This window comes from Paramisgurnus dabryanus, chromosome 13 (genome assembly GCF_030506205.2).
Source record: "Paramisgurnus dabryanus chromosome 13, PD_genome_1.1, whole genome shotgun sequence".
Lineage (NCBI taxonomy): Eukaryota > Metazoa > Chordata > Actinopteri > Cypriniformes > Cobitidae > Paramisgurnus > Paramisgurnus dabryanus.
The window spans coordinates 4,092,017-4,113,687 of NC_133349.1; the positions used below are offsets into that span (position 1 = coordinate 4,092,017).

At 38.2% G+C, this 21,671-nt stretch overlaps 1 protein-coding gene across 4 annotated transcripts in view; it reads left to right on the forward strand.

Annotated features, from left to right (window-relative positions):
• Window positions 1-21,671, forward strand: part of csmd3a (CUB and Sushi multiple domains 3a) — a 398,763-nt gene that overhangs the window by 14,343 nt on the left and 362,749 nt on the right. For all 4 annotated transcript variants that reach the window (XM_065298900.1, XM_065298902.1, XM_065298901.1 and 1 more), the window contains exon 2: window positions 20,714-20,936. In XM_065298900.1, coding sequence (XP_065154972.1) covers window positions 20,714-20,936 — 223 coding nt within the window. The remainder of the gene's footprint in view (window positions 1-20,713; window positions 20,937-21,671) is intronic.

Below are 21,671 nucleotides of genomic sequence, written 5' to 3' on the forward strand. Positions count from 1 at the left end.
TATGTTTTTGCTGTCTACAAACAAAACAACACGTTCTATTTTCATAAGCTTTAATCACAAGAATACAACTTTTGTTATCTTAAGATAACGAGAAATTAAGATCAAGAGAAATCAAGCAAGCAAAAATAAATCTAGTACACAACCTCTCTCTGCTTCTGTAGATCTCTAAACAAAAGCCCCAGGTGTTAGCATGTCTTAATATTTACATACTCTTTTGCTAAGCATTTAGATGTATTTGAATGATGAATGTATGATGCTTTTCGGTCATCTTAATTGTATATACTTTCCCATAATCAAAACCAATACATACTTTTAGGGCAAAGTATGCGAATTACGACCCTACTTTTTGTTTTAGTAATCTTTCTTTCAAAGCCTTGCTCGGTTATATGGTTTCTCAGCTCTGTACGCCGCTCACTGAAGATCGGCTTGATTTGCAAAGTCCATTACACAAACTGCATCTCCTGCCTTTTTTCCAGGAATCCTGGTCTTGGAAAGGCAGCGCTTTCTGCCCATCTCACAAATTGAATAACAGATGGCAGACCGGGGCGATCGGTATTATTCACTAGCAAATCAGGAGAGATTTCTCATTTATTAACCAGATCAGGGCCAAAAGTAAAGCCACAGTCTATTATAGAGGAACAGAGGCTTTGTTAATTGACTCTAATGAAGTTTGATAAGTTGCGTTGAGGTGTGCAATTTAACGCCCCTCTGAAGACCCTCGGAGTAAGCTAAGGGCTTTTTAATGGAAAAATATGCAGTGTTTGGGCTCTTCTCAATAATATCATTAGAATAATGTTTTCAATTTTGATTTCGCTTAGATCCTCTGTTCCCTGTCCGAGGATTGTTTTGTGTCAAAATGAATTAGCTTTGATCAGTACCTTGGTGGTTTTCTGAACTTTAATTTAATCTAGATATATTGCTTTTTTGAATGTTGCTCGAAGTTTATTAGATTTAGAAATTCTTTGGGCACTTTCCACTTTACAAGTCAGGGAGACATGAGAGACTTAGTAATGTGTTAAATACGACTGCCATTGCATTACATTACACCACCTAAGAGCAACTGGTATGTGGATTAGTGGATGTATAAAGTCAGTTTAACCACAGGTGTAGTTCATCATCAGGGCAGCAAGATATATCGCAAATGTGCATATTGCATTATGCATATTGCAATGGTTTGCAATAACTGAATAAATGTAATACTTTACAAATCCTATGTATTGTCAAAGTTTAAGCAGTATTGCAAACTTAGCCATTTTGATTTAGCAACTTTTCCGACTACCCTAGCAACTTTTTCCCAAATGCACCTAGCAACAAATTTAGCAATTTAAAAAAAAAAATTGGCTACTTTTACCAACTTTTAAAAAGTGACTCAAATCTAAACAGCATGTATAATTGTTGTTTATTTAGGTCAATTAACTACCAATACAGTGCTTTAATCAATGGCTTTTTTTTCAAGGGCTATTTAGCCCTTTTTAGTGTATGTAGCCTGTCATGTTTGTGGTTTGTCATTTCAATATATTTGTTCGGCATGTCGAGTGAACCTATGTGCATCACGTGTCAAAATATGTGCCTGCTGTCGGAGCCGATGGTGAAGTGGGCAGCGCTCCGACATGTGGTGCTTTCGCACTTTCGGCGACCCAAGTTCCCCTTTCTCCTCCCTGTACTTTCCTATCATCTCCTAAAAACTCAATATTAAATAAAGGCACGTGTCTATGATAAAAAAGAAGCTCATTGTTGCCATACTCGCATAATCTCATGCGTAATCAGAGTTTAGTGTTAAGTTAGTATTTTGCGAGTATTTTGTGAACTTGAGCACCTAATTTATCAGAAAAAAAATGTCGATGCATGTGCAGCAGGCACTTATTTTGACAAGACACGTGATGCACATGGTTCACATGATGCAAAAAACACATATTTTAAAAACACGAGAAAAAACAACTGACCCTGCGAACACATATTTTGAAGAAGAGCGGTCACCAGCCGCCAATTGGTTCAATTGTTGTTTAATTTATATATATTTAATTGTTAAAACAATGTTATTTTGTGTATTTGGGATAATAAAATGTGTCTGCGTTGTTTATGGTTAAAAAACACATTATTTTCCACATACCGTACATTTTTGTAGCTCCAGATTTCATTCTCTTCATTGAAAAGCTCTGTGTCCCTGATTGGCCAGCTAATGTACGTTGTGATTGGCCTGAATACCTCTGACATCAGGCGGAAATGTGACACTCCTTACCATGATTCGCTCACAGTGCAATGCTAATGCCGAGTTCAGACTGCGTGATTTTCAAAGTCGTGTCACCTTTGGTTTCACACTGCGTGATTATCTGGGGTAGCGTTCAGTCGCTGCTGTTTCAGACTGCATGATGGATTGGCGACAGGTGTTTTCATACTGCATGACTTTACCGTAAGAAGAATCGCCGATAACTTGGATTCCGGTCCAGATATTTAGATATAACTAAATATCCGGTCCAGATATTTAGCATGCCAGATATCTCACTGGTGTCGGCGACTGGTCGACGATTCTCTCAGAACGCGTCTTTTATCATTCACATTGTGTGATTGTCACTCGCTTGCACGAGCATCGATTTGCCTGTGAGTTCGGGAATTTGTCTGCGATTTCTCAAAACCTGTCGGCGAGTCAAAATCAGGGCTAAAATCGTGCAGTCTGAACTCGGCATAACAGGAGTTAACTTACAGGCTGAGCCTGAAGCAGGAGGAATTCTGATAATGTCGGTCTTGTCTACGTCACCAATCCCAGGAAGTAAACTGTTGCCTACAATTCATGTCTTTGTTGTAGTCCAAGAAAAGAGATTTACGTTGGAGACGATAACTCACGCTGTACCTTTTGCATATCATTATGTCTTTCCCCGCCATTGACGAGATATCTCGTCAATTAAGAGAAAACGCTTCCCCGCCAAAGACGAGATTTTCCGTCTTTCCGCAATACCGCTATTATCCACCAGGTGGCGCCCTTCCGCAACTTTTTAAACCCGGAAGTATTGCCCTATGGCAAGCTGCTGCTTGTCCGTGTCTGTTTTAAAGATCGCTCTGAGTGGGATCTCTATGAAAAGTCCGTCACAAAAATGGAATTATCTCTTATTAATTTTTGCTCAAAATGTGGTGTTTTTGCAAAAACCTACCCATATTCAAAAGCTGATTGCAAAAGAACCACTAAAGGTAGGATGAAACGGTTTTTTTTTGTTTGAAAGCAGAGGGTCTGTTCTTTCATTTGGTGTATTGTATGTTTAAATATTTAAAGAAGAACATTTTCTGGAAGGCATTAAACTTTGGTGAAAATCATGAAAAACGCTGGCGCTGGCTGGTAACTTTTTTTAAAAACGCTGGCGGTGAAAGAGTTAACATGTACTAATACACACTTACACACCAAAGTAAAATTGTGAATTAGACCATTGGTGCTCTGAAAGTTGGTCGGATGAAAGTCCGTGCTTCCATGACAAAATAAAAGTTTAATTATCATCAAGTGTTTCTCTAGTTGTTCACCTAGCTTTCCGAGTCATTGATACACTGTTTGTTGTAATTATAAGCACACAAAGGGCACTTTTCCCGTTGTCACCTCATCTTTAGACATGCGGTGTAGTTTCAGCAAAGATGCTTATATTACGAAGATTTCAACCTTCCATTAAAAAACCTGCAACAGTGTTTAGCACCTCAGCCAGTCAATAATGATGATCAATAATATATGTTGCGGGCGTTCAGAGTGTAACGACAGTCAGTTACAGTTTTTTATATTTTAAGCTTTTTCAAGTTTTACATTTTAATCGGTTTATTAAAAACAGCTTCTGGTCTCCTTTCCAGTGAATAGCAGCGTTGCTATGCTAATCTTGTTGGCTTCCCTGAAGAGGGTCTTTGCTTTCAGTAACCGTGTTTGCATTTTCGGCATCGGACCCTCTCAGATCCACTGCCAATGCCATTTCGTTGCGTTAGCAGCCAGTCTCGTCTCGAATGAGGTTAAAAAGCCCAGGTGTGTGTTTGGCATCGAGCATCGTTGTGATCATGGCTAGTTTAACTTCTTCGCTCGTTTAATTTTTTCACCAGCTGTGTATGTGCTTTGCGCCGCCACACGTGCTTGCTTTTTCGACAATCGTTAAGTTTTATCGATTTAATTCTTATCGACAATTAATCGAAGATTAACATCGCTAGTTTAGAACAACATGAGGATGAGAAAATGATGACACAATTTTCATTTTTGGGTGAACTTTCCCTTTAACAGTGTTTTTGGACATGTTTTAGTGCATCAAGAATGTTCCCATCAGTTGTTATCTAACGCAATGGCAGTCATTAATTAGTATGCGTACAAATGATTTTATTTGCTCTCTTTGTAAAATTGGGTTTGAAGTTTGTAACGGAGATAAAACCAGTAAGGAAAATAACTTTTGGTCCTTAACCCAACGTTTGGCCTGTTTCCTGGCTTCAAAGGGCCATCTGCTCCGTTCTGATCAATTTCACTCATGTTGAGATCCCCGTTGCTTCATCTACCCGTCTGCCCTGTTGAGAATCAATACTGGCTTTGAATCGTAAAGCCGATGATAGTTTGTTTTGTGATACAATGAGCAGATTTAAACAACAGACGAGTGTCAGGCTGACTTAAATAACATCCGTGCGGATTTGACAATGATTGATCCACGGGTGTGCAGTCGATTGTTTTCATCTTAGCGTAGGACATGTGATCTCTTAGCTGGTTTCATCCTGTTGTAAGCTGGTGCAGTTAAAGTTTTATGTTTGAAGGAAGAGTTTCTCTAACAACTACATTTCCAAATATATTAAAAGAGGTTTCTGTTGCTTAATGGTGGTGCAAAGACCACAAGAAATGTAGCCTCCTAAAATGAGACTTTTATGTCCAATGAAAAGTGTCTGCTAAAAAACACAGCGTTGGCGCTTCCCACTCGGGAATACCTTACTTAAAGTTGTCTCTGCACATTAATGTGGTGTAAGAGAAAGTACTTTAACATTAAAAATTATACGCATTAAATTCTTAAAGCAGTCCCGAAAGGTCTAGTTTTATTTCGGTATGTTGAAAGGCTGTGGAAAATAATTACCGTTTTTGGAGCCAGAAAGAAATACTAACATTATAAGTCGACATCAGGGTAAAGAAAACAATGATAAAACTGGTAAGTAACTTACCTAACGATGACAACCAATGAATCAGGCTTATACATTTTTGCACCTGAGCATTTTCTGCTATGAATCACGGAGATACAGTGACCTTTCAGAAGAACGACACCGGCAGCGACATGTCCACTTATTACAGTATAAGTGCCTTTCAGCTTGTTTCCTTATGAACTCACTAATAAATATGGGTATTTTGGAGCTTGTTTTCCAGTTTATAGACTACATACGGTGTATTTGAACTTGATATTGCCTGACTCCAATTGCACAATAAACTAGATATTTTTGTAAACAGAATTTAGCAATGTTTAAAGGGCCAATATTATGCCCATTTTTACAAGATATTATAAACCATTTTGCAAGATGTAAACAACACTGGTCCAGAAGCACTTCTTGTTGTTTTTTTAGTTCACATTTATTTTACATTTTGATTAAGTTAAACATTTTCTGTTGGTTGTATTTTGTTCTAATATTAATTATTATTATTATTATTTTGTTAAGTGTTAAAAAAACTAAAACAGGTTTTAGTTTTTAAATCCTGCAAAATGGTCTATGTAAGTCTCAGGTGTGCCTAGACTGTGTTTCAGCTAAAAAAAAAAACACACAGATAATTTGTTATAGCAATTATCAAAAATGCCCTTATTTGGGCAAAAAAAAATTCTGTTTTCTCATTTGTGTACCTTTTTAAATGCAAATGAGCTACTGGTTATGCTTTTGGGTCAAGTTAACCAGTTAGTCAAAGGCTGTGGGTGGGGTTTTATCAGTGTGATGTCATATTAACAATAGAATAAAAACAGCATGTCTCATTCTGTTTGCTCTGGTTTAATGGGGATTAAAAAAGGTGTGGGTGGATTTTTTTCATTGTAGGGTTACATGCTGCCAACAAACCCCATATGGCAGAAAAAAATTATTTGGCCCAACATATGTTTTAAATATATGCTAAGTACATTTTGTAGAAAGTAAAGCTTAATTAAATATTTTTAAATGTGAAAATACATTTAGTTTTAACCTTCATGTATCAGCATATATTTCAGGGGGAACAAATACATTTCTAATTTTAGAACTCATACAGCAAAAATATTTTTTTCCTGACCAAGATATACGTTTGTATCAAATTTATGAAGTATAAAATGTATATGCATGTATAAAATACTAAATTACAATATTTTATTATTATATAATATATAATTAAATATTTAAATATTTTAAAGATATAGATTATATATTTTTAGTTGAAAATATATTTAATTTTACCTTTTCAAACCTGAAAACAAAATTTTTCCAATGCGATGTGAATATAAATGCTTTAAAATATATATTTATTTATAAAATATATTTTAAAATGTACAAAAATGGCCAAAAAATATATTGGTGAAAAATACATTCTTGTAATGTAAAATATATTTCAGCAGGCCATTTTTTGTATATTTTGAAATACAATTAAAATTACAGCCCAGTCACACGAAATTACGTACCTATAGTCACGTAATTTTTTTTTTTTTTTTTTGATCCTGTCACGAATTTCCCCGTTTTTTTTCTTGATCGTATCACGATTTTCTGTTTATGTGTCATTGTTATGTATTGGTTTTCTCAACTGTTTTGTCCTATTTTCTTACCTATTTTTACATAAATGAAATTCTAACCCTAAAACCAGGCGACAATGTTTTAAAATTTAGAAAATATAAAAAATAAACCAGAAAAAAAAATAGTATAAACCAATACTTAAAGTGACATCCTAACGCAAAGACCAAATCTAACCCTAAACCGAAGCGACAATGGTTTGAAAATAGGAAAGCAGTTGAGTAACCAATACGTGACAATGACAAGTAAACAGAAATTTGTGACACGATCACAAAAAACGCGGAAATTCATGACAGTATCATGAAAAAGAATTAAAAAAAATATGTTACAATAGGTACATAATTTTCTGAGACTGGGTAGCAAAATGACTGTGTATTTGAAAATGTGTTTTTTGCTGTATGGTACATTTATGTCTAAACACCTTGTAAAAGTGGAATTTGCATAATATGGGCCCTTTAAAGTATGCTTTATACTACAATTGACCAGATCAGTCAATCAAACTTTGATCTATAAACAACCTGCTGGCTCTTTAAAGACATTTTTCAAATCGGGCTGCTTGATGTTTGCTTGATCTGGACAACACAGGGTCTGGACACGCATATTTTCCTCACATCTACTGTGAAATACCCACATATTTCATGCTGTTGCTGAACATTTTTGAGCTTGTCAATTCTGTTTCTTTCCTGGCCATCTGGTTATGCCTGTAGAAATAAGATTGAGGTCTATTGTCATCTGTTCGCTGCTTCTCCACTAGCAAAACAAATCAGTTTTGATTGAGCTTTCGTCCGCCTCTACGATGGCTGCTGGGTGTGGACGACGTGTTAAAATCACCCTAGGAGCAGCTGGTTCCCATCTCTGCCTTGCGTTTCTATTTAAATGAGATTTATGTGTTTAGATGTTGATACGAATGACTGACCCATTTTCCCTGCTCTGCCAGCGCAGCGTGATGGTAATGCTGTTTCTCGTATGAATTTATGGCGGGCGGCGGCGGGCGTGCCACCATTAGGGTGTCAGTGGTCACCCCGGGGAGGGCAGCGCATAATCGGAGTGATTGGTGGATGAGACGAGAGACGCCCTGCCTTGAAAGCAAAGCAGAAATAAGCAGTGAGGATAAAACATCTAAATGCTTTTGGGGGGCCGTAACGATGCATTTTTAAAGCAATGGGAAACGCAAAATTTGCAATGATCAGTAATGGATTTTGTTCCAGAAGGGCTTATTTTTGTAGTCGGTTTGATGCTTTATTTGTATGCCGTTTGCACTCAGTGCTCGGTTAGAGATTAGATGAACCGTACTCTTCAAAAACAACAAGAAAAATAAAAAAGCGATTGCTTTACGGGTCAGAAATCTTTTATTAAAGACCTCGTTCACACAGCAGCGCACATATCAACAGCTTACGATATTTGCCCTGTAAAGGTACAGTTAGATACTAGGCCTATTTTTTGCCATTTGGAGGTGTGGTTGTAGTAAATCTTCACAATAATCATAAATGATAACAGCAAATTTGTACTCATTCTTATCCACCAACCATTATGGGCATTAATAAATGTAATGCTTCATTTAGTAACCTCAGAAGTCATTTTATTTCTCTATAGAGCTGTCGCGGTGTTAACCTGCAGAACGATGTATGTGTGCAATGTTGGGCAAAGTGGTTACATTGCTGCTTCACTTAACACACTTTCTCGCTTGTCTTAATGCACGTTCCTGGTCTCATTGAATGTGATTTATTGGTGCACGTTGTTTTAAAGGTTTGTCTTCATAATCTTTTATTGCAATATAAACACACTGCCTCTGAAACATCTTTCCTGTTAAGATACGGCTCATATATCTTGGATTTCACATATAAACGCTGCCGCGCACTAAAAGATAATCGGCCCGAATTTGGGTTGTTTCCCCCTTAAATGTGACATAGAATGATTGAACGGGGTATTTATCCTTGTTCTGTGATGTGACATGTAGACAAAACAATTTTTGTTTGGGTCTGTAATGCCTTAGAAGCTTCCTAAAAACCTCTCTCAGATAGCTCTATTAGGGTGGGGGATTTTAAACAAGCGGTTTTGCACCTATTTGGCTCCCCCTACTGGCTTAACTTGCAATCTCATTACTGATTGGCTGACTTTGCTGCCACTCAAAAAATGTAGCCAATTATTTTAAAGTGGAGGGGCAGTGAGATGCCTGTGATGTCATAAGCATCAGTTTTTCAGATTGGGCCGTTTTCTGGCTGACATTTCTAAAAGAGGAATTTCTATGAGACTGAGATGTTTAGCATGTCTAGCACTTTTTGTATGTTAGTGAATGCGGGTAGACTACCATTATTCAACAAAGACAAGGTAAAAATGGTTTTTCATTCTCTGTCCCCTTTAAGACAATCCTGGGTAAAGTTCTGATCGTGTTGGTAGTCGTACTGATTATCTTATGCGATTTGTGGTGTTCAACATGTTGAATATTTACGATCAGAAATCCTGTGGGGGAACATCAAAAGCGCACACACGCTGTAGATTGTCACATTGCATGAAATATTACCCAATCAGAAAGCGAGCTGATCTTTATGCCTGTCGTCCACCAGGTTTGTTTACTGTGAAGTCACGTACAGTATGACCCAGTGCCATTGCCAGTGGGCGTCTGAAATATCAAGAGGGGGCGATCACACTAATGCATATAAAATACATATAGCTTTGGTACGTTCCTTAGTTTTACCGTGTTATAATCAAACATCTTGGTAATATAACCACAAAAACTGCGGCAATAGTGAGCAATGTACAGACCTCTTACTATAAAACAAAAACGCTTACCTACATATTAGCACAATACTGCTTATTTGGACCAGAGGTAAGTTAGTGCCATTTGCTACAGTTTCTTTCTTTTTAATTCATTTTCCAATGTCTGTGGTGAAATTAGTTACTATAACAGGGTTTCTCGCAGAAAATTTGTTAGTTAAGGTGGTAGGGTTGTGCAGGTGGGCGGGCCGGGGGCGTGGCGATCAAAGGGGCAGGGCTTACGCGTCATGATGAAAATATTTTATTTAAAACACTCAAATAAAACTCAATTTTGAAGAAACTATGACAGAAAATGAACACATACTAGATTATTAATGAATTAAATGTTTTATCAACAGGCTAGTTATCCTCCAGACAGTTACAGACCATGTCTTTCTCTCATTTCGGTTATGTGGTGTTTGGTGGAATTTTTTTGGGGCGACCTAGTTAAGGTGGTAGGGTATCCCACCTTAGGTGGGCCGCCCGAACTGAAAAGTGCTGCGGGAAACCCTGCTATAAGGTTGCAATATACTACCTTAAAAATTATGGAATGTTTGTAGCCTTTGTGTTTGCTTTCCGTAGTGCAAGAAATTTTGCGTAATGTTATTAGGGTGGGAAACATGCTTAGTCAAGCGACCAATCAAAATTCGACTTTGCCTCACAGACCATCCTTAAATAAAATTTCGCAATTTTAGCTTATCATTTACTCTAGGAAGACAATACACTAGGCAAATGTGCACATTTTATATTAACCCTCAAACACTCCTCGTTCTATATGACCCCAAAATTGAACGCATAATTGTAAGAAAAATATACATTTTTAATAATACAAATCATATATATATTTTTTTTACTTCTCATCTATACAATAAAGCTGTGTTTTGAGAGATTTGAAGTACTTTTGTACCTGTTTACCACTAAATTCATCAACTACACCATTGGCTTGCCTGAAAAATATCAAATTTTTATGAAAATTCACATAAATTATTATGTAAATTTGATTTAAATTGTTTTTAGATATTGATATAGGTGTTAGGTGTTGAATTCAGCCATCATTTTTAGAAAAAACATAAAAGAATTACAGTTTAGGAATTAAATAATTTGACCAGCAGATGCAATCACTACTTTAGTGATACATTTTTTGAATATAAACATTAGAAAGGACATTAAAAATAAATATTATTTCAAATAGTAATTTTTTATAGTTTTTGATGCATTTTGAAATGTCTGTTTTTGCAAAATGCCACAGAAATATGACTGAGTATAAGTGTGTGTGTGTGTGTGTGTGTGTGTGTGTGTGTGTGTGTGTGTGTGTGTGTGTGTTTGTATTGCATTTGTGCACAAGTACCAGGCCTTCATTTCTGTGTCACAATTTTCAGATTTATGCTGGAGTTTTTTTTTTGGCAAATGAAAAACAAGTAAATATTTTTGCATTTCCCATTCACTTTCAATTGGGGTCATATTGACCCCAAGGGACAGATAATAAAAAATTTTTTACATACCTTTAGAACAACCGAATCAAGCCCAGTTTTTTTTGTGTTTGTAAAGATAGATTATTTAGGAAAAGTCACAAAGTTTTATATCTTTGAATAACCAATGAAATGTCGTTTGGGGTTATATAGACCCCAAGGACCGTTTGAGGGTTATAATCCCATTCAACATTAATCGTGATCTAAGGGGGCGGGATAGTGCCGATGAGGGGGCAACGCCCCGTGGTGCCGGCCCTGGTATGACCACGAGAGACTTTGCGAGATTTCCCATGCCCTGTGTTTGGGTTGTTTGTGAAGGGAATCTTTTGGTGTGTGGTGTGCTGTCATGATCACATTCATCGATCATCGATTTCTTTATCGTCATGTTTGTGGTCTTTTCTACATCTTAAAAGTCTGATAAGATTTAAAAAATCTAAAATCTTTTAGTGTGGCCCAACCTTAAACATTTGTCATAAGTCCAGGGTTTCCCACAGCACTTTTCAGTTCGGGCGGCCCATCTAAGCTGGGATACCCTACCACCTTAACTAGGTCATCCAAAAAAAATTTCCACCAAACACCACATGGTCGAAATGAGAGAAAGACATGGTCCGTCACTGTCTGGAGGATAACTAGCCTGTTTTGAGTTTTATTTAAGTGTTTTAAATAAAATATTTTCATCATGACGCGTACGCCCCGCCCCTTTGATTGCCACGCCCCCGGCCCGCCCACCTGCACAACCCTACCACCTTAACTAACAAATTTTCTGCAGGAAACCATGAAGTCATAAAAGTGCATTTGTATAAATGTACATATAGATTTGTCATTAGATTCACTAAAGAGGAAATTATCTCATCCACAATCTGTTCATAAGTCTGTATTTACCTTATGTCACCATTTGCATTCATTAAAAAGATAACCGAGAAGAACATGACGCTCTTGAGCTATGAAAGAGCAACATCTGAGCCCACACAACCCCATGCTATCTATCATTAATCGAGTAAAGTTTGTCACATTTGTTTCATTGGTTTGTTGAAATCTACTCTCTTTAGTGTGCTGAAGTACCCTTGTTTGGGGGTCCCTTAGGATTGCTTCAAATGACTGTGTTTAATGCAGAACTTAAATGACCCGTGTGGTTATAAGCTGCAGTGATGTCAATGAGATGAGTTATGGGTCCACCAAACACTGAATGCTAAATGAATGTGCACGGTGCTCAATAGCTCTTGAGAAACAGCTCCGAGTCTATCTTTACACCTCTTTTAAAGGCGATTGAGGACTAAAATCACCTCATGATGTGACACTAATCACAAAGACAAAGGCCGATTTTGTCCATGATTGCCTCCAATTGGGCTGCCCGAAAAAATTACTAGTTTAGTATTTAGTATTCAGACAGAATTACCCCTTTTCACCACAGACACATAGACAGCTCCCTGCTGAAGCGTTCAGAGACTGAACATTATGAAACATTTAGTTCAGTGTTCCGATTGGACAAGGATCGTGTGATGACGCTGTTAAATAACAAAATACGGTAGCATAGCGGATCAAATGTTGATGATGCACGCTGGGATTCAAACATGGAAAAAGCAAAATTCTCCAATATTGTATGGTGTGCTGAATTTTTCTTACTGGTCCCCTCAAAGGCCGGACCTCAAACCCATTGAATAAATTTGGGGCTAATTGGAAAATAAACTGCACTTGTACATTCAAAGGAAAGTGTTTGGCTTGAGTTGCAGAAGGCATGAGATAACTTGGTTACATTTCATTGAAGATCTGATGAAATATATTGACACCATGTACTGAGCAGATGTCCTGCTTTAATTGTGACAAAAATACCAAATATTTAAAGGTAGGGTATCACATTTTGAAAAATGCTAACGGTAGCCGTCTAGCAATGAAATTATGTTCCCACCTTCCAGTCAAATCGTCACGCCTCTTTCAAAACACATCAACATGCACAGATCAGACGGTCACATCTCATGTCTCATTCACCAGTGAGAAAACTTTGCAGTACAACATTTCCAAAATAACCAACATAAACAACTGGTTTACATCAGAATTAGTTTAAGCACACGTTCGGTTGTGCAGACGTAGTAACTATATCGTTATGCTAATCTGTAAACGAACACAAATTTCATAAGCAACACAATGTTTCATCAAAGTAGAATATCTGAATCCATCTAAATACAAACATATCGTGTTATACATCAGACTCACCTGACCAAAATAAACTGTGCAACGACCCTTTCAGACCCTTTGCCTCCTGCGCTGTTTGCATCTGGTGGTAAAGCAGTAAAGTTACCGATGTTAATTTGGGTTTTTGCTCTTTGCTGATCCAGGCAGTTTTTGCTGTTGTTGTTATAAAAGATGTCTTTCGTTTTGTGGCTCCTGCGCAGGTTGTCAATTCAGCATGAAAGTTTGCTATTCTCGCTGTTTACAGACAGGAGGTGAGCACACGTGAACGCGCCAATGACGTATGGTGTCTGCGTGGACTAGCTGCGCGGTGGGCATTCAAATTACTCTTACGTAGGAGGGACAACAAAGGCAACGTCCGGTCGTACTGAAATCTATGATTGGTTGAAAAATTTTTGGTCCTACCTACGCCTTTCACAGATGACATAAATTCCTACAAAAAAAACATTTAAACAACTTAACACAGTGATTGCTAACAGGATTATGGCTGCAACTAACGATTATTTTAATATAAAAAGAGTTCATACAACTCTCTCTCAATGTTTTATTTCTTTGTTTAATATCCTTGGAGTTTTTTTTCGTTCTAAAAACTTTTTTTACTCGCTGTCATCGCTCCTTAAAGCATAAGCGTGTCGTCTTTGTTTAATTACCTCTTTGCCAGCTATAACTTCCAGGTGACGCGCTTACGTTTGGGAGGAGTAAAACACTGACATGTGGTTTTCCTCTACCTTTGCTGTTTTTTATCTTTTCTCCACCACCCTGTCATTTCTCAGCCCTGTCTATGAGGCACCGAACCTGCAAGCAACCGTGCGCGAGAGAGACCGACGCTCCGTCCCAAACAGCATACTTCCATACTATATAGTAGGCGAAAAGCACTACTTCTCGTACTCTTTGCCTACTATATAGTATGGAATTAGGCAGTTTGGAGCGCAGTGCGAGTGTGTTTACTCCGCTCCGCGCTTAACTGAAGTTTTTTTCCTTTTTTTTATTAAACGTCTCTGCGTCACGCGACACAACGAATCGATTATTTTGTTAAATAATAGAGATATTATTATTATCTAAATAATTAGATAAATTTGTTGCCAACACTTTTAGAAATCGATTTTATCGATTTAACCGATTCGTTGTTGCAGCCCTAATCAGGATGTGAGGAGACTTTTAACCTGCATTACTAAAAATGTTTCAGGATCATGTGTTAACCTACCTTTAAGTTAAAAGTGGATTAAAAATAGTAAGACTCACTTCATCTGATATTTGTTGTGCTCAGAGCAACCATCATTATAAAATTAAATCATGTTTTGGAGGCAAAAAAGCTCAATATTTTCACATCTGTTAGGTGATCTAATACGTTTGTTCAACCACTGTATCTATGTATGTATTTTATGTCTATGGTTGCAAATATTTCATCACACGCCTATGCTTTTGCATATGACATCAGAGTACTGCAAAAGCAATTCAGAAGCATACAGAACTGATGTTTGATGTCAGATCATGTGGCACAGCACAAAGTCGAACACACATTGGTGAAATTATCCCTTTAGTTATTGAAATTTGGTATTGAACGAAAATGCATTTTTGATACTCTATGGCAGGGTTCCTCAAATCCTACCCAGGTGGGAAGGTGCCCTACAGAGTTTAGCTTCAACCCTGATCAAACACACCTACACGTGATTTTTTTTTTTGTGATCATGAAAACATTGATTAGCTTGTGTGTTTGATCAATGTTGGAGCTAAAATCTGCACGGCACTGGCACACCAGGGTAGGATTTGGTATCGAAAAGTATTGCACTCAATACCTAGCCCTAAGGGCGCACTCATATCATACGTAACCCAACTAAACCATGTCCCAGTGTGATTGTCCCCTCTCTCTACTCCCCCCCCAGAAGCACGCACTTACAGGCCCTGTCCCAAATGGCGCATCATGTGGACTTTCAGTCTCGTGGCCTTAAATTGCGCATGCTTGCTTAGTCTACGACTCCGTAGGCTGTCTCATTTGTCATTTTTACGCTCCCAAGTGTTCTCTTCAGTGCCCCCTTTGCACCCTTGGTGCGGTCTTCGGTCTTTGCGCACTTTACCAACCCAGAAGTCCTTGCGAAAGAGCAGTCAGACCAATCAGACGACAGAAGGGATGAGTTCACACTGATGGACAACTTCTTCTCTTCCTATTTCCGGCGTGACGCTCGAGTCTGCACCAAAAAACGACTCCGGTGCGCCCTCTTGGACTTACGTCAAGGGTCCCTAAGGGCCCTGTCCCAAATGGCGCACTTCATGTGGACTTTCGGTCTCGTGGCCTTAAATTGCGCGTTCTTGCTTAGTCTACGAGTCCGTAGGGTGTCCCATCTGTCATTTTTACGCTTTGAAGTGTGCTCATCAGCGCCTCCTTTGCCCCCTTGATGCGGTCTTCGGCGAAGCCCGCACTGCAGCAGGCTTCGCGCACTTGGCCAACCCAGAAGTCCTTGCGAAAGGGCAATTAGACCAATCAGACGACGGAAGGGAGGAGTTCACACTGACGACAACTTCTCTACCTATTTCCGGTGTGATGCTCGAGTCTGTCCCAAAATACGACTCCGGTGCACCTACGTGGACTTGCATCAAGGGTCCCTAAAGTCTGGACTACGTGATGTCATCAAAGTGTGGACTCTGAGGAAATCCATAAGTCTGGAGTGTGCCATTTGGGACAGGGCCACACTGTACTTTGACTGATCCGAGCCCGGGCGCGCTTATGTCATTAGGATGCGATTGTTTTGAAGAAAACAGGAAGTAAAGCGCACTCATAACACTGGAACCCATCGTAATGTTAGATAATGCCTAATGTTCACACAGTATACCATACCTTGGTTACATTATGTATTTGATCTTAAGTGTGGCATGTAATCTACATGTAATTTACATTCAACCAAATCAATCACAAAACCATTTTGATCTTACCGGTTTTTCTCGTGAATGTTTGTGGGTTTTGTTTATTTCCATAAAAGGATTGTGGAATAAAGAGGGCATTTGCATGATTTTCAAAGACTTTGCCGCCGTTTGTTTGATGTTGGGCTTCTAAGCCTACAACCAATGTATTAATGTTTTTTTGTTTCCTCAAAGTCATTTTGGCAATAGCAGGCAGTGCAATAGATATGCAATAGAATGTGTTTTCTAATTAACATTATGAAAGGGTTTGCTTCCGCTCCTGAATGCTGAGGTCAATGGAACATTGTAGAAATGATCAAATATAATAATGGCACATACTATTTTCAATGACATTTAGCACAGTGCCCATTAATTCCTACTGTATCACCATTTTTTTCATTTTGAGTCATGCATAGATCTGAAGAACTAGTAGGGGAGAGCGGGGCACAACCTAACGCTTTTTAGTTTTGGCTCAATCATTCAAAACGTATTTGAGTTTGATTAATTATATTTTTACACAAGCAACACACACATCTCTGCTACAAATGACCATTTGAAGTTTGTTTCTAGTACTTAACATTCTTGGACAATTACACCAAACGTGACAGAAGTTAAAACGTTACAACTTACCCCATAGGTGGGGTTAAATGTAACAGGCAGGGGGTTAGTTGTAACACTTGCTAAAAATAAAGTTTGCAGGCAAATATTTCAATACTATTTTGTCTATATACTTGAAGTGGATATTGTTTATATATCTGTCTATAATAGACATGTATCCACACTATATTCAGTCATCCAGCTCTTTTCTAACAATAGTTCAATTATAAATGGATACAAATGTCTAAATATGTGAGAAAAAGCAACACAATTATGACAAATTTTTTTTATATGTGACCCAGTCTGTAATAACCATACTACAGTTTCAAAATCAAATTCTGCGATAATGAGCATCAAAGTCTGATTTTAGCTATTCATTTCATGATGATTTCAATATTTGACGTGACCGTATTCAATCAATATTAAAGATATGAACAAATATATATTTGACACGTGATTTTTGATAAGACAGGCACATTAATTTTGTTGGCAGCCAGCAATCATTCATGTATAGCCTATTTAAAACAACGACAAGAATTACGCTAACATTAGCGGTTTTCATATTGTAATTGCTGAGGGGTTAGTTGTAACACACCGTTACAATTAACCCCGCTGAGTCAAAATATTTTCAAGCCCACCAAAAAAGTTGCTAAGAGCTGCAGACATATTTCAAAATGATGCCATGTTTTAGTCAACAAGACACTGATTAATATGACATAGCATTGGATTTGGTATCTTACACACCCAAATTAGAAACTGGAAGAACAGATGATGAAAAAATTTAATTACATGCCACCAAAACACTCGTTCATCAATAACTCTCTGGAAAAACATTATACATTTCCAATAATTTGCGGGAGATTGTCTTTTGGCAGCATGGAAAACTACTAGAAAACCAAAATGCTCAACCTTTTGCAACAATGTAAACAGTGCTTGTTACAACTAACCCCGCGTTAGGTTTTGCCCAGCGCACCCCTACTCATTATTCAGTATAAAATATATCATACAACGTGTATCTATCTGCACAAAATGCAAGACTTAAACTAAGTTATGTATTGGACAAAAAGTTTAACTCCCGTTGTGGATGCGCATCATAACCATAACAGCGCGCTTTAAAATACACCCAGTCAAAGCACAAGGATTCATAACATTAAGCAGCTTTAAGTCTTTTGCTATCATTTTATCTGTGTTGTATCGTCGTCTTACCTCTTCTCAGTCAAGATGTTATGTTCTTATGGCTCTCTGGTATCTCTTGACATTTGGTGTTTGAATATGAGATGATAAACATTGATGGCAGTGTACAAATTTTAATTCTCATTACCATAAAATAGAATATGTAAAATATGTAATGTAATTTAACATGCTGTACATGCCGTACTTCATTTTGCCGTACTTCATTTCAGTATTTTTTTTACTTCTACTACATTCACTTTTTGCTGGTTTCAAATTGTGTATGTGACCATTTTGCTCAAAATACCCCACAGATAATTTATTATAGCATGTTAAAATTATCACTTTTTAGGTGTGACCAGAAATGCATAGTTTTGGGTTTTTTCCCTTTAAATGCAAATGCAAATGAGCTGTTGCCCAAGGCTCGCTTTCCAGAGGAGGATGGAGTGCTTTAGCAAACAGCCACAACAAAGCAGCAATATAAGCAAAGCCTTATACAGTAATTTTGAACTATACATTGGATAAAACAGGGGTGGGGAACCTTGGTCCTGGAGGGCCACTGTCCTGCAGAGTTTAGTTCTTCTTCTTCCTTTTTGCTATTCCAACATCTACGGCTATATTCATGGCGAGAACAAGTTAATCCATACACAAGTTTTATTCAGACAAGTTGATCCATACACAGGTTGGGGGAGGGACAATGTGGCATCTCCAATCTGCCTTATTTGCATGTTTTTGGCCTGTGGGAGGAAACCAGAGTACCCGGAGTACACCCACACTGACACAGGGAGAACATGCAAACTCTACAAAGAAAGGCCACCTGGCTCAGCCGGGGCTCGAATTGGGGACTTGCTGTAAGGCAACAGTGCTATCCACTGAGCCACTGTGTTGCTATTTCAGAATCTAATTCAAGTCTTCAGGATTACTTGCAAATGAAATTCAGGTGTGTTTGATTAGGGTTGCAGGACAGTGGCCCTCCAGGACCCAGGTTTCACCACTCCTGGTATAAAACATGCATGTAGTGTCTGTGACGTCAACTGTATGTTTCTAAAGAGCGTTTTTTAAGCCAAAAGTGGGCGGAGCCAGCCATCGCCATTTTGGCAAACACGTCACCATGTGCCAAATATGTGGGTGGAGCTGAGCGGATAGCTGTGGCAATCTTACTTATTCAGAACTTTAACGGCGCATTCACACGGGGCGAAAGCGTTAACGCTTGACGGAAGGCTTGTCTGAAGTGTGGCCAACAGCCAATCACAGTGGCCGCAGCACATGCTCTAGTCTTCCATAAACGTAATTGGCTGGCTCTGCCTAGGTTATTTGGATAAGGCAATCTGATTAGCTGATGCTCGCGTTGTCACTTCAAAAGTTGAGAAATGTTCAACTTCCGCCGCGAGCTACGGCAGTGACGCGGCGCCGACGGATCCACGATAAAGTTCACCAACGCTTAACGTCAACCATTTAAGGTGAAAACATTTTATTTTCTACTGTTAAGTTGGGCATTTTAACATGGGGGTCTATGGAAATTGACTCCCTTTTGGAGCGTCTAGTGGCCCGTGGATGAATTGCAGTTTAGGTCACTTCTGTGTTGACTTTATAAGAGAGATCTGAAGGTTGCCCCTTTGGTTTGAACCAGTTTAGAAAAACTGTAACTATGATATTCACCATTTGGGTGAATGGGAGAATCTCATTCCGTGCATTTCCCCATCAACATAGTGAATACTTTTAACCAGCACAACAAAATATCTTTTTGTAGAGAATCACCTACTGCACCTTAAAATAAAATAAAATCACTATCACCAATAAACAATTAGATGCAATACAATAATGATAATATTATGCTAAATTAACACATGACATTGTGCTAATTGTAATGACCCAGACATGTTTTTCTGCTGAATGTCTCCATCGCTTGCGTTGTTTTCTGGATCTCCAGAGTGTTATTGTGCCGAATTGGAGCTCCGGTTGGCTGTGAATCAGTGCCAGCGTCTCTCACCAGCGTTCATACTTTCTGCTCTCCTGGCCAACAACTGAGGAAAAAAATCAGTAGCGAGAATAAGATCCTTTATCTTCGAGAGTCAGTAAAGCTAATTATGCCTTAAGGGAAGCGGTAGGGATAAACAGAAGAGCTCAATTAATGCTAGTTGTCATTACGAGTATATTCGCTCACGTTGTCACATAAAATGCAGCTAATTTGTGTGTAGCAGGTGGTAGATGAACACCCACGATGCTATGCGGGTTGAAATATGTGGAACGGTCAGTAAATGAAGCCACTATCGTCTCCAAGAACAACCATCTGATGAAGTTAACTCAAACATTCAACAGTATTCTTGTAGTAATTCATGTCACAACCCAACCAAACCATTACCATTATCAGAACAGAAACCGGCACTGTTTGAGCAATGCGAGCGCAACGTCAGATGTCACCAGTTGAATTTTTTTTTTAGATGGGAGACTTGAAATGCATGTTGTGGAGATGAATACTAACTAGCTATAGAAGAGGTTTCCCAGAAGATGTGTAATGGCTCTGAGGTTGCCTTTTCACAGCCCAGAAAGATTGCTAAATTTAATCCTGAACAGTCAGCCGTGTTGTCACTTTGGCATGCTGCGAGATCCAAACTGCAAATATTTTCTTCCCAAACTATGATTCATTTAAAAGTGTGAATTGATGTTATTGTACTGTGTACAAGTGTTAGGCACATTAGATGCTTTACCAATACAAATATTTGTTTGGTATGTTTATTTAATTACAGTATTTTGCTTTGGTGTGTGATAGCAAGTATCGAAAAGAGTTTTAAGTCTTATTTCGTTCTCTTTTTAAATATTATGGGTTACACAAAGGAAATGAAAATGCCGTTTCATGGTGACTTTGAATACAGACTTTTGACAGCGCACTAATATTTCATTCTCTTTTCTTCCCGTCTTTTTTCCAGGCTTCATTTATACATGTGGTGGGACATTAAAAGGGAAAAATGGGACCATTGAAAGTCCAGGTTTTCCTCAAGGATACCCCAATGGAGCGAACTGTACTTGGGTTATTGTAGCAGAGGAGATGAACAGAATTCATATAGTTTTTCAGTCCTTCGCTGTGGAGGAAGAATATGACTTTTTATCTTTATATGATGGACATCCTCATCCTGCCAACTTCAGAACGAGGTAATGTAATGTGCATGGGCATTGTAAAGGGCGGCAACAATTTACAATAAGGTTGGATTAGTAAATGCATTAAACCAACTAACATGAACAAACAATGAACAATAACAAGAATTAATAAATAATAAAAAAATTCAAATGTCATGTTAGTTTATGGTGCATTAAAGCATTAGTCCATTTTCTTAAAAAAATAATCGAGATAATTTACTTACCACTATCTTTTCTTTGTACAGTAGAGAAGAAATTATGTTTTTTGAGGAAAATATTCTAGGATTTTTCTCATTTTAATGGACTTTAATGGACCCCAACACTTAACAGTTTTAATGCAGTTTCAAAGGACTCTAAATGATCCCAAACGAGGCATAAGGGTCTTATCTAACGAAACGATTATAATTTTTCGCAAAAAAAAAAAATTTGCACTTTTAAACCTCAACTTCTCGTCTTCCTCCGGCTGTGTGATGCGCCAGCGCGACCTCACGTAATTGCGTAATGCCGTGGAAAGGTCATGTGTTACATATACTGTATGAAACGCACATTTTAAACAATAAACTGAGGCATTAATTAGTATCATTCGACATACAACAACGTCTGAACGGTCCTCTTTCTTCACACTTGTAAACACTGGGGAGTAGTTTCGATACGTCATCTGTGACCGCTTGATGTGATGACGTATTACCGTGAGGTCGCGCTGGTGCATTACACGACCGGAGGAAGATGAGAAGTTGTGGTTTAAAGAGC